Source organism: Amia ocellicauda, chromosome 9 (genome assembly GCF_036373705.1).
Source record: "Amia ocellicauda isolate fAmiCal2 chromosome 9, fAmiCal2.hap1, whole genome shotgun sequence".
NCBI classification, from domain to species: domain Eukaryota; kingdom Metazoa; phylum Chordata; class Actinopteri; order Amiiformes; family Amiidae; genus Amia; species Amia ocellicauda.
This window is the reverse complement of record NC_089858.1, coordinates 2,628,426-2,641,043: the sequence shown is the minus strand read 5'-3', so window position 1 is coordinate 2,641,043 and position 12,618 is coordinate 2,628,426. Positions and strand designations below refer to the sequence as shown.

General features: G+C 46.8%; 2 protein-coding genes across 3 annotated transcripts in view; both read right to left on the bottom strand.

Moving 5' to 3' along the window:
• The window catches only part of LOC136758360 (nucleus accumbens-associated protein 2), a 30,951-nt gene extending 28,509 nt beyond the window's left edge, over positions 1-2,442 (bottom strand). For both annotated transcript variants that reach the window (XM_066712622.1, XM_066712623.1), the window contains exon 1: positions 2,177-2,442. The gene's annotated coding sequence lies outside the window, so the exon portion shown is untranslated. The remainder of the gene's footprint in view (positions 1-2,176) is intronic.
• A 6,506-nt stretch (positions 2,443-8,948) lies between these two features.
• Positions 8,949-12,408, bottom strand: tmem250 (transmembrane protein 250). Its single transcript, XM_066712621.1, has 2 exons — positions 12,117-12,408; positions 8,949-10,458 (listed from the first exon to the last, which is right to left on the bottom strand). Exon 2 carries the CDS (start codon positions 10,287-10,289, stop codon positions 9,870-9,872), a length of 420 nt encoding a protein of 139 aa, XP_066568718.1. The 5' UTR covers positions 10,290-10,458; positions 12,117-12,408; the 3' UTR covers positions 8,949-9,869.
• Between the last annotated feature and the right edge of the window lie 210 nt (positions 12,409-12,618).

Here is a 12,618-nt window from a genome sequence, read left to right as displayed (position 1 = left end):
TAGGCCTTATTTGACTAACACGGCTCTGTGGTTACTGTGAAAACACACTGTCGTTAGTAAAGGGAGAATCGATCTCACAGGATTAAGAGACTGGAGTTTTGCACCGACTCTCCGGCCCTGCAGAATCATAGGCGATCAGACAGACCCGTCCTGGGTCACATTCGCTCCTACAGACAGACAGACAGACAGACACACAATTTCAACTGCCACTCTGCAACAAAAAGAGTGATAATTACATCAAATTAACAACAAAAGAAAATGCATCTAATTCATTTACTGTTTGTTGGGAAAATGTTTATTTCTTCAACTAACATTCACCTGATTTCACACACCATCTCCAACACTGCTGTTTTATAATTGAAATCCACTAAAAGCTTAAGCAAGACTTCAGAATTCAGAAGAGTATCGCCTGTCTTTTGTTGCTTTTTAAATTAAATGATCAATTATAAAGTTTTGTTTTGGATTTAACATGAACACACCTAAATTATAAGAGCATTTAACTAAAGTTTTAAGCAATGCAAATAATGCAATTTTAAATATGCATTTCATTTTAGTTTAAATGAGCCATTCCTTAACATTTATATCCAAGGACTCTTCCTGTAAACACAATACAAAGTGTATGTGAAACTCACACACATCCAAAACAATGTAGCCTAATAAGATACATAAGGCACTCAGCAACTTTTGAAACAGTTCTGGACTTTATTCAACCGACAGTGCTGGTCTCTGTTACAAGTTTAATATGATGCTGCTAATAGGACTTTATGGACGTTTAGTAAATATCAATAAATACCATTATCCTATATTTACGCAATGCACTCCAATTAGCAAACAAGTAATAAATACAGAACAAGGGTAACAATTGTGCGGTTTTCTCCAGGAGCGGCTGTCAGATATGAAAAGCCAAAACCGCTTTTATCGACTTTAAAAGACAAATAAAACTTGTGATGTTAAACATTAAATGTTTACAAAATATGCATGAATACAGAAACAGTGCGTAATAATGGTGCGTAAGAAAACGTGAAGTAAGAGTCCACGAAACGCACAAATACACAAGCAAACCCGACAACGGGCCATGCAATAGAAATACTGTCACAACATGTCAACAGAATCCTTTTGAGTCTTCAATCCCACAGTTGGGTATTTGTTATGGGACACTAAATATCTCATTAAGGGTCTCTCCTCCTCCTCCTCAGACAGATGCTGCGCAGCGCAGGCCGGGGGGCCGGGGGGCAAACCGGTGCGGTGCCAACTGGCAACATCAGCCTGGCGCCGCATTGGGGGTCTTTCCAGCAGCCAACATGCATGCCACCCCTGCATGGGCACAGACTGGACCCCCCCCCGCCACGAGCACCTCCGAGGCCCGTCCAGCCTGGAAAACAAGCCGACTCAACTCTGCGCCTCAAGCCCCCCAGGGTGGATTAGACACAAAAGAGGACTTGTTTCCTTGTAACGTCCAGAAGTAACGTAACAGATATCTGTGCAACACTGACAGATCTGGATTCTGCACATATCGCCCCAATAGTCCTGCACTGTTTGCCTCTGTAAAGCTCCCAATAACTTGGTAAACGGGAGGGCGGGGGGGTGGGATTTTCGGGGACATGTAATTTGCATTGCAGCCCCCCCCCCCCGCTACAGTGAAAATGCTGTGCTGTGATTCTCTGACGTAGATACTTAAAACGCACAACATCAAGTAACATGTTCAATTGCACAGCACATGCCCCACTGCGGGCGCACGCTGGTTCAGTACATTTCCACGCAGACACGTCTGGCTTCTGCTGCTCTTTTATTTTTTCCTATTAACCCGACCTGCACACATACCTGTACAAGACAACACCCCCTCAACTCACACACGCATTTCCAAATCCACCCAGTGAAGTTGCCTGATCGAATCAATGTCACAGATATATTTAAATATATATGCATATATATGTATAAATATATAATAATCCAGTAACAAAAAACATCGGGAGCAAAACAAGTACAGTAATAAAATACCCTCAACAACGACACCGCCGGCCAAGGATCCCTGCCACACTTGCCAATAAAAGTCTCGGACGTTTCTACATTTGATTGCATTGGTATTGTGTTAAAAGTGCACAACAGGAGTACAAAAGCACGCTTGTCTAGTGCGCCATGCCTAGAAACACGGAGAAGGAAAAGATATCCATTTTACCCGCTGCGCCTCTCCTCCATAAACGCAGTGCACTCCGGCTGCCAGGCGGTGCGATGTGTCTCCGGGATGTAAAGTTTGCAGGGTCTGTGTGTGCCCAGGCCCCTGTCTCTCTCTCTCTCTCTCTCTCTCTCTCTCTCTCCCTCCTCCCGTTCACTGGCTCTCTCTCTCTCTCTGTCTGTCTCTTTCCCTGTCCAGGAAGTGATTGTAGCTCACATGCACTGCCACTGAGCTGCACTCCGCCTGACATCATCCCGTCCGGGTTTTTAAAGACACAGACGATGCGTTTAGCAGAGCAGCAGAGGAGGACAGACACTGGGGACAGACAGCCCCCTGCACACACCAGGGCCCCTCACTGTCACAGGAGCACACAGGTCTGCAGTTTTAGCCTCCAGGCGTGTGAATTAGCCTAATAGACTTTGGCACTGTCTCAAGAGTTTCTTTGCTTTCTTTTTTTAAGCCACAGCAGAAATTCAGCTCTGTAACCACAGAAAGCCAGTAGAGGGACAAGACAGGAGAGCCGAGACCACATTGTAACGCAAACAAACCCAAACAGCTGTAAAATAAACGTTAAACGCCCTCCTGTCTGCCTGTTTGACTACACAAACAGTAGGCACAGTACATAGTCTGCATACAAAGAGTGAGTGCCCAGACATATCCACCTTGTTCTCCACCACCCAGAGCAAACAGTCACAAGAAAGCACATCAACCCCCCCGCAAAGAGTCTTCCTTAACCGGGACACGACTCCTTATCATCTCCATCAGCCCTGGCGTGTGTGCCACTGAAGTAGGGCAGACAATAAGCATATTATTTCCACATCCCCAATCTGCTCTTCACATATTATTCACACGTTGCTCTCGAATATAAATAGGAAAGGCCAAGGGCAAACGCATCACGTGTGTCGAGACTGAGCAAGGGAGCTCTGTGCCTATCGTCTCTGGAGCACCTAACCCTGGAAGTGGGGATCGGGGACCTTCGGGGTTGACTGGACTGAACTTTCATCGGCCCGCCCTTGGAGCCTGCACCCTCCAGTCAGAGGGACACCCAGAGAAGGAATCATCACACAAAAACAAAAAGCCACTTAACTGAAGAACTGTTTTCATAATAATCATAATCATAATCCCAGCCAAGTCTTAAGCGTTCACATTTTAAGAGTAAGGATGTCACCGTTTACTTTATAAATAAATAAAACTCACTCCCATGAAGGGAAGAAATCCTCGTAGTTCCCATTTTAATGTGATTGAGTGCTAACTGTATTAGACAGACGGTGCTAAGTGCCACATCCCCAGCCCCAGTCCTGGACAGCCCTCACCCGTCACCTCTCATAGACGTCTTCAGTCAGCGGCTGCAGATCTCATTATTTTACACTAATTTAGTCAATACCTGGATCAATGAAGCAGCTGAGGGTTGGGCCGCAGGAAACGCAGAAGGCCGAGGAGGGTTGGAGAGGTCAGGGCATCACAACACAGAGGTAACCACAACACTGTCACGCTGGGACTACAAACCGCCCGTGTCCCGTGTGTGTCAGTATATTAAAGGTTTCGAGAGCTGAAACAACCATTCCTTCAGTCCTCACGAATGTTCAACTCATACGTCTCTGCCCAGCTGCTTTACACGTTTTATCAGCGTTTACACATCGAAGACCGATCGAACGTGATGATTTTTGGTACAGCAGGAGTTCCCAGTTTGGCGGCTTGTTTTGAACAACACTTCACTCGGGACAAAAAGAGATTCCCGGCGCTGGAGGGTCGACAGAAGACACAGAGTCAACGACAGGAGACATTAGCTAAATATGGAGACACAGTCAAAGAACATTAGGCTCCATGAATTAGGTTCACTTCCTCAATCAACATTAAGATTATTCTCAAGTTTTCTTTTTCAAAGTGGACTTTCTTTCATGATTTTAATAAACGTGTAACTTAAACTGAGCGAGCTTTGTGATAATTGTGGTTAGTTTAAATGAACTTAGTCTATTTCATGGTAGAACATTTTATAATATATAATATACAACTCTACACACTCTATAAAGCCATTAGATAGGTACTACGATTTGTGACGGGGAATGTATATATATTGTGATATTCTAGTTAAAAGGGCCAGCATTCATGGGGTTTTATGGTGAGAGCCCATACACTGACATAAGAGTATGAAGCCCAGTCCTCCACTGAGCTCCCTTACATACAGCAGTCATTAGAACCAAAGGTCCGCCTATATTGGATGAAGTACATTGTCCTTTGTATTCTGCCTGTTGTCCTTATAGTTAGAGTTGTGTGTTTAGTACACACACACACTATTGTGTTTCAGGAACTGAGATATCATTCACCTATCTAGAAAGAACATTTCAAAGTCAGATTTGTATCACACAGCCTGCGAGATGGGAAATGAAGACCTTCATGTGAATTCAGATCTTTCTTTCCAGATGTGGATGAATGAACGCCTCACGGCAGCTTCCTGAGCCCCAAGCAGGCAGCGACAGGCCAGAGACTGCTCTGCGATCACTCCTGGCCGTGTTCACGGGTGAAGAGTGCAGCAAGTATCAAACGCATGACACATGGATACAGTGTTTTTCCCAGTTCCTTATACAGGAATACTGCACTGTAAGCAGTTCTCTTTAATCACAACCGTGTGATTCACAGCACGCCCACGAGTGACCGCTGAGCTGCGCACTGGAGTGGCCTGAGATCTGTCCCAGATCAACACAGGGAAATACTCCACAACGGGGAAAGGGACATTAACCCTGTGTGTGTCCGCATCTGCAAGTAAACCGAGCTTGACCCCATCGCTGTGTGGGGATTCACCCCGCTGCTGGCGCCAACGTGAGCGGCAGCTGCTTTGTGCACGGAGAACAACACTGCTTTCCTGGTGTCATCACACCCAAGGGCTTAATGAATTTACTACACCAATGAACTAAATTGATCTAAACGAGGGTCCCCAGTCCTGGTCTCAGAGGACAGCAGTCCAGCGAGTTTTCCCGCTCTGTTTACATCACTACGACTCTCAGAGCTGGTCAAACGGTTCTTGTTGGACAATAATGAGCTGACCCAGGGGGCTAAATGCTCAAGAGGAATGAACACAAGAGGAAAGTGTAGTTCCTCCTCAGGACCAAGACTGGGAAGCCCCTGTGTGAATGGACTGAACCGAGTTTCTCTCCCAGAGACATTTTCAAAAGAAGCCACTTACATTTGAATCCTCTTCACCGTGCTTCATGTTGCCTCTTCATAGAACTGCACCTTTAAACTTTTACAACCACTTGAAGGAAAGCAGTTTATTTTGTCACGAACAGCTCTCTGCAAGTCTTCCTGGAAATGAGGACTCCTGTTTTGTGTATAAGCTTCATAAAAACAACTTCTTCCACGACCTGATTTGACGAATATCTACTTTCCTGTTTTGGAAAAGCCTTTTCTCTCCTTCAGCTCCGAGGAACACAAGTGTGCAGTTCACGCCACAATGCAACCTTTAGTGTCAACCTCTCGTGCCAAGCCTCTCAAAAGGAAAGTCCCTAGACTCATTTCCCGCTGCTCTCCTGGCTGGTTGTGAGACGGCTGTGAGACGGCTGTGATTGGAGGAGCTCGAATACATATCGGACTGTGGAGACGACCGATAGCCTCTCAGGGAGCGTGCAAATCTACAGTGTACAGCTCGGGACTGCAATGTCATTCTTTCAAAACCTACACCAACACAAAGAAGTTGAGTTGTATTTTCCTGCTGGTTAAACATAATAACTATTAAAAAGAAGCGTGCATCCTGTGAAACTGGCACCAAAAGTCGTTGGTAACTGAAGACGTTACGGTGATAATTCTCTGCACAGGATGACAGTTACACACTAGATAAGAGGGTCAGGGATTGTGTGAAATGCTGCTCTGTGATTGGCTGGTTCCTCCTATGGAATTTATAATATTAACCACAGTGTCAATCCAATGTTGTTGAAGTTCAATGCATTTTTGTTTCCTCCTGATTCACACAGCACACCTGAAGGAGCTGTAACCCTCGTTTGTCTTATAAAACCGCACAGAGCGATGGGAGCGGTGATCTTACCTGGCTGTGGCATCTGCTTCACACGAGACAAACGAGCTCCAGTGTAATAACTGCCGTGAAAAAAGAGGCCTGTGGCCGCTTGCATGAGGACTTTCACCTTAGGACATGCCTCCCTCACCTATGGGGTTGAATTAAGATGTTGCACAAACTACCTTAAGTATCCCCTTAGTCAGTTTAAGAAACCCCTTTCAGCGCCTCGACTTTTTCCTCAACCGACAGTCAGCTTACTGAGCACTGTGGTCGGTTACCACGCATCAGATCATTGTTTTACATCACGTGTTACGAGACGAAACCCTGACTGGTCTGAAGAAGAAAGAATAGTTTTAATTGAGGAAAACAGTGACCTGAACAATGTTGACGGAGATTTAACCCTCGGCTGACTGCAGTCACTAAACACACACTGGGTGGCGTAACGGGGCTGTAATTAAGCCGATGCGCAGAGGAGAATAATGATGTTTTAAAAGTGTTAGCAGTAGAAAAGTTAAATATATTAACATGAATTGTAAATGGGCTTAAAATAGTTATATATATTAAAAAAAAAAAAAAAAAAAAAAAAAAAACATAACGAAGCATAAAATGTGGTCATATTTATACCAAACTACTTAATATGTATTGGAAATACAAAAATCACGCGGTTATTTAACCACATGTCTCTCTGCAGTAACGAGTAATTGTCATCCGTCCTATAGACACGCACACGCGTGTTGATCTGCCATATCCACACATTAACAATTAAAGGCAAATCCTGCACAAGGTTTCAAATGCGATATTTTAAAAGGTTGGATATGTAATAAATTAGTTAAATCTAGTTTGTGCTTCTAAATCTGATTCCAGCTCCAAACCGGTGTTTTTTCATCATCACCCCGTGTCTCCAAAGGATTCTCTCTGTGAAAAATCTTGTGTGAAGCACGGCCTCACCTTCAGTGTCCGTGTGCAGAAATGTGTCTGTTATAGAAAGGCCTTTTTTAATTAAAATTACCTTTGAGTCGTTTCTTGCAACCGTTTACTAATTTAAGGGAGATATTTATGTGATCGCACTGCAGGCGTCTCACAGCTGTATCCTCTCAATAAGGTGAACCTGTGCCCCCCCACCCCCCGCCAGGACAGAGACCACCGCTCACCTGAGGGCTTTCTGACCAGAGGGGCGTCCTGTGGAAACACGACCCGAACATAATGCATGCAAACCGGCTCATGAACGTCCTAAAGACAGGGGAGTCTTCTTCAACTCACCACTCAATGACAGGGTTTGGTCTTGTGTGCCAACCTGCCCCCCCCGCATGCTGTACCCCGCACTCACACCGGTACACCGCGGCAACAGGATTTTGTTTCAGTCATTCGGCGCCATAGGTGTGTGTGTTGGTAGCGACTGGGTTCAAATTGTATCTAATGGTATGAATTGCTCCTATAGATCACTACTGTCGTGATTTAAACAGCTTTCGTACAAAAGCAAGAACACGGTGAACTGATGTCCTGTTCGTCAATCCATTTTCTCTCCAGCTGACACCAGGGCTCTGTGAAGCAGCCGCAATGTCAACCCTGGTCTCAAATAATATGACCGTTACAACGTACATGTCCCCTCTGTGCAGCTGAGCAGCGCATAGCATCGACACAACAGCCTCCTCCAGAGCCCCTCGAAGTGCTGGGTCATTTGGATTTTGGTTTCTGCACCCTTCAGAAAACAGAGACTCAAAGCAGAGCGTGAAAAACAGACGTGGGAATAGAAACAGTACGCGTCGGTCGCTTTGAGGGATGCTATAGTAAATTGCATACCTGTGCTGGAGTAGGTGTGTAGAAGTGTGAGACCACCCCCCCCCCCGACTCACACTACACTGTATCTGGGACCGGAGTCGCTGCCAGCCATCTTGACAGTGATGTCAAAGTGAAGGACTGATGGACGACGGGAGAGCAAGTAGCGTCGCCCCCTGACACGCACTGGGGGACACGCACCTCTTAATCACAATCAAAGATCGAGCAGAGCAAGCGATTGATTTCGACCATCTGATTAAAGACGGGATCGCAGTTTATTTATTTATTTATTTACTTGACTTCACCAAACCCATTTAATTCAAACATCAGCAAAAACAAATCGACGTCAGACTCGGACACGAGACCTGCAGACACAAGCACACGCACATGCACACGCACACCAAACATCAACTTCACTCCTGCACAGCTTCGCAATCTCCCCTGTGTGAATGCAGACAGAGGTTTGACTTCTCAAAGAAGGGGATCGCAGCCACATTATTTTTCAGCTAAAAGATTTTTCAATTATGAGTCTACGTGGACTCCTCACTTTCTCCATCCAAACAATGTGGGGACTTAATCCAAGTCTTCAAAATCATGAAAGCCATCGACCACATCAAACCAGAGGAGCTTTTCCAGATCAGCAGGGACACACGCACCCGGGGACACAAATGGAAATTGGGCTTCAAGGCATTCAAGACAGAAAACAGGAGACACTTCTTCACACAGAGAGGCGTCACAATCTGAACAAACTCCCCAGCGATGTGGCTGAAGAGACAATTTGGGAACATTCAAAAACAGACTGGATAGGATCCTTGATCACTGAGTTATTAATGGACACCAAACGAGCACGATGGGGCGAATGGCCTCCTCTCGATTGGACACTGTTCTTATGTTCTTAAAAGAACCACGTGGTGAATTACGATGGGGAACCAAAAGTGCTGATAAGGACAGAATAACCAGCACTCGACTGCCAATGAACATCAGACACAGTGAGACCTGCAACAGTGACTTTATTCAGGTACTCTGACAGACATTTCATATTCAGAGACGCCTTGAGAGAAGACATGTCCTTCAAAACCCTCACTAGCTACCAGCGGTGGCTTTAAAAACCATCGTGGACGGCAGTTTACTCTATCTTGAAGGAACGGGACAAAATGGGCGAGCTGACAACTATCTTGTGGCTTCTTTATTTATACATACGTGACCTGCTGGCCCATTTTGCAATTTTTAGGATCCTACCGACAGAGCTCCCGTGTCAAGGTGGGGACTGATTTTCAGTATGATGTCACGGTTGACTTGGTAACCTGTGTGTCTCTGCAAGACCATGTAAACCAGCACCGATACATTCCTGCCAAGACATTTCCAACTGCTGTGGCCCTCGAACCTTTTCATCTTTTACACATACCACACAGTCCATCCAGACAAGTCCTTCCATGACCTCGATGCCAGAAAAATAAGAAAACGGGTTCTAGTCTCTCTCCTGTATCCCACAGCCAGTGGCGGGCGGCAGGACCGGCTCATGCGGCTGACTTTCACACGTCCAGCCCAACACACGCAGGGAGGGGAGTCCCGTGTGACCGAGCGCATGGCTTCAGTAGTCACGGGTCCGATCAGCCCGTGTCAATCCAGCCGAGACTAACTGCCACGAGCTCACAGTGGAGCCGCAAACCGCTTTAAGGAGGAAGAGATTGTTTGATATACACAACACACACAACAGTCGTTTTCAGAAGTGGCGGCTGCCGACAACCAACCATTATGGACCCGAGCGGCTCTCTGTCCTCCCCTCGAGACTCCGGTCAGCGCAGAGCAGTCCGATTCCCTCCGCCCCACCCCGCCCCGTCCTTCCCGCCGGAACTGAAGGAGGACATCTGGTCATCTCCAGTGCGTGTGCCGTCCCGCTCCGGCTCGGTGGTCTCACATGTCCACGAAGACCATGAAGCACCAGCCCAGGCCACCCACCAGGAACATGGTGACGTGGATGCTGTAGATGAACAGCTCGTTGAGCAGGTTGAAGTCCACGCGCCGGTGGCCCAGCAGCAGCAGGACAATGGACAGCTTGTACTGGAAGCGCAGGAAGACGCGGATGCAGCAGTACTGCAGGCAGAAGAGGGCGGACAGCGCCACCCACAGCATGGAGGTGAACAGGCTGCAGCTGAAGTAGAGCAGGAAGCGGATGAAGCCGTACATCCAGCGTGACTTCAGGTACAGGTCGAAGTTGTTGTACTTGGTGCGCACCAGCTGGGCTGTCCGGACGGGCCCGCAGGCCGAGTGCGTGCAGGTGGTGTGGGGCCCGTGGAAGGAGCGCACCCGCCGGGGGATGGGGATTACAGGCATGGGCGAGTACGGGGGGCCCCAGGCAGAGAGGAGAGCCGGTGCGGCCCAGGGGCGCAGCGCCGCGTCATCCGGTGGCCACCAGCGCAAGGAAGCGGCGGTGCGTGGTGGGGCTACTACCTCTGCGGCCTGGCGGCCCGCTCCGCATTCCTCTGCAGCCTGAGGGGGGACGCTGTAGGGGGACAGAGACAGGTGTTTTCTTGGGGGTTAGGAGGTATAAATACATCTCACATGAAACACGTACACCAAGGAAAACAAAGGCTCTGCTGTGGTCCCTGGGGAGCCTAAAGCAGGGCTGTGAATTCCCAGGGACGGGCTGCCAGCTCCAGATCTCGCCCTGTCTCTCTCTAAAAAATTAGTGAATCTCTCTCTCCATCTTTCAGTCCTGATACAGAATCAATGTCTGAGTCCACACACTGGGTTCTGCAAGGCACTCTGGGTATAATCTCCTGCTACATGTCTTTGTATTTATGCAATAATACAATTATGCAAAATGTGTTTCACACTCCCTAGACATTGATAACAAGTTGAATTGGTACTGCCTGCTCCAGCAACACAATAATGGGAGACTTGGCATGGGTTTTAATTGTAAATTAAGTTTCCATTAATATATATATATATATATATAAATAAATCCACCAGATACATGGGTCACTTTGGTTCAAATACAGATACATGCTTTCTTGATGCTGTTTTTTTTTTTTTTTTTTTACATAAACACAGTAAAATTTGACTTTTTGGATGTTTTGTAATAAAGATGGAGTGGTTGCCATGCTCAAAAAGCTAAACAAACATCTTTTTTAATTTTAAGTAGATTGCTTCTTCATGCATGCATAGCTTTGACCTTATTCTTTACGAATGAGAAATAATCAAATATAAAAAGCTTTACTGTAGGAGCTCTGACAGGGTTTGGGTTATGACCAAACAAAAGCTTTGACCGACCACAAATGGCAAATTATGAAATCGTTTTGATTCATAAACAGTAGAAATTGTTTTCTACCAGGACAGATTTTTATCTTGTGATGGGCGGGTTGGTCAAAGTTTTGATTTGGCCTTTCCTGGAGTTGCGACTTCCCCTTGAAATCCCCCGGACAACATTTTGGAAGAATAATTGCACAATTAAAAAACACACATTATGCAACGCCCTTAATTAAGTGATTAAGTGTCAGACCTGCACATTTCATTTTGCATAGTCAACTCCTTGATGTATATTTAACTTTCCAACATTTACATTTCACCTGACCTTATGCCCGCTTCCACAGCAAAGGATTTAAACAGAAACCGCACAACTCTAATACAGTACATTGAAAACAATAAGAATGGTGCTTTTTTAAGTTTTGTAAATCCTCAGAATAAAACCATTTAGACCAGGCATGACACAAATAAGGTCAAAAGTCCACTGTAACGGGACTGAAGGCAGATTTGCAGAGTATATATAACACAAAATGTGAAATAAAGAACCTGTAGGGTTTCGTTCTCTCATGCTAATCGATTGGTTTGAGGAGTTTAATCTCGACCCTTTATTAAAAACAGTCGCGCCCGAAAGCCGCTGTCCGCTGTGCAGGTCTGTGGCAGAGAGACGACACTGACAATGCAAGCAAAGTCGCAAGCGTCCCTCGCAATGCACGATTATCCCGCGTTGCGTTGCGTTGCGTTGCGTTATACTGTATTGCACTGCATTGCATCTGGTGAAACCGCAGGTTTCGGCTAAATAAATGGCAGGAGAGGCTTTATCGCACAGCCTGATGTGCAATGTAGCCGCACACAGAAGCCCGTCTCCACATGCATGTCCATGTATGTCATATGTAATGGTAATAAAAGGCACCGTACCGTCGGCACTGAGCAGGACCGGGCAGGACGCTGGCCTCGGGCAGATGCTGCACTCACTCCGGGCCGAGTCGCACACTAAGCGGCGCAAAGGGTTAACAGCGGCGCCTCACAGGTCCCGTCTTGCTGCCACTCGGGGAGCGACGCTCAGCCCCTCGACACACGGGGCACACCCGGCGGGGACGGGCCGAGGCTCATGTCAGGAGCGGGGCGCTGCGGCTCTCCTGTCCGGCCGGGGCTGCAGATGCACGGCGCCGCCTCGCTTTGCGGCATGTCGTGCGCTCTAGCGGTTACTATGACAACGACTGCCACACAAATGAGAAAAGACAAGAAAGTCACGTGACCGTGCAGCATCGCCGCCCCGCTGACCTGATGACCAGCAGCACGAGCACACAGCCGAGAAGCCAGCCTGCGCAGGACACTGCATTTCAAACACTATTGCGTCAAAATGCAAATAACTTCACAGATCTTTATTGTAAAGGGCTTAAACAATGTTTTCCATGCT

What these genes read in the sequence shown, in the direction of transcription:
- tmem250 (XM_066712621.1), bottom strand. Translation starts at nt 10,289, where the DNA reads ATGCCTGTAATCCCCATCCCCCGGCGGGTGCGCTCCTTCCACGGGCCC.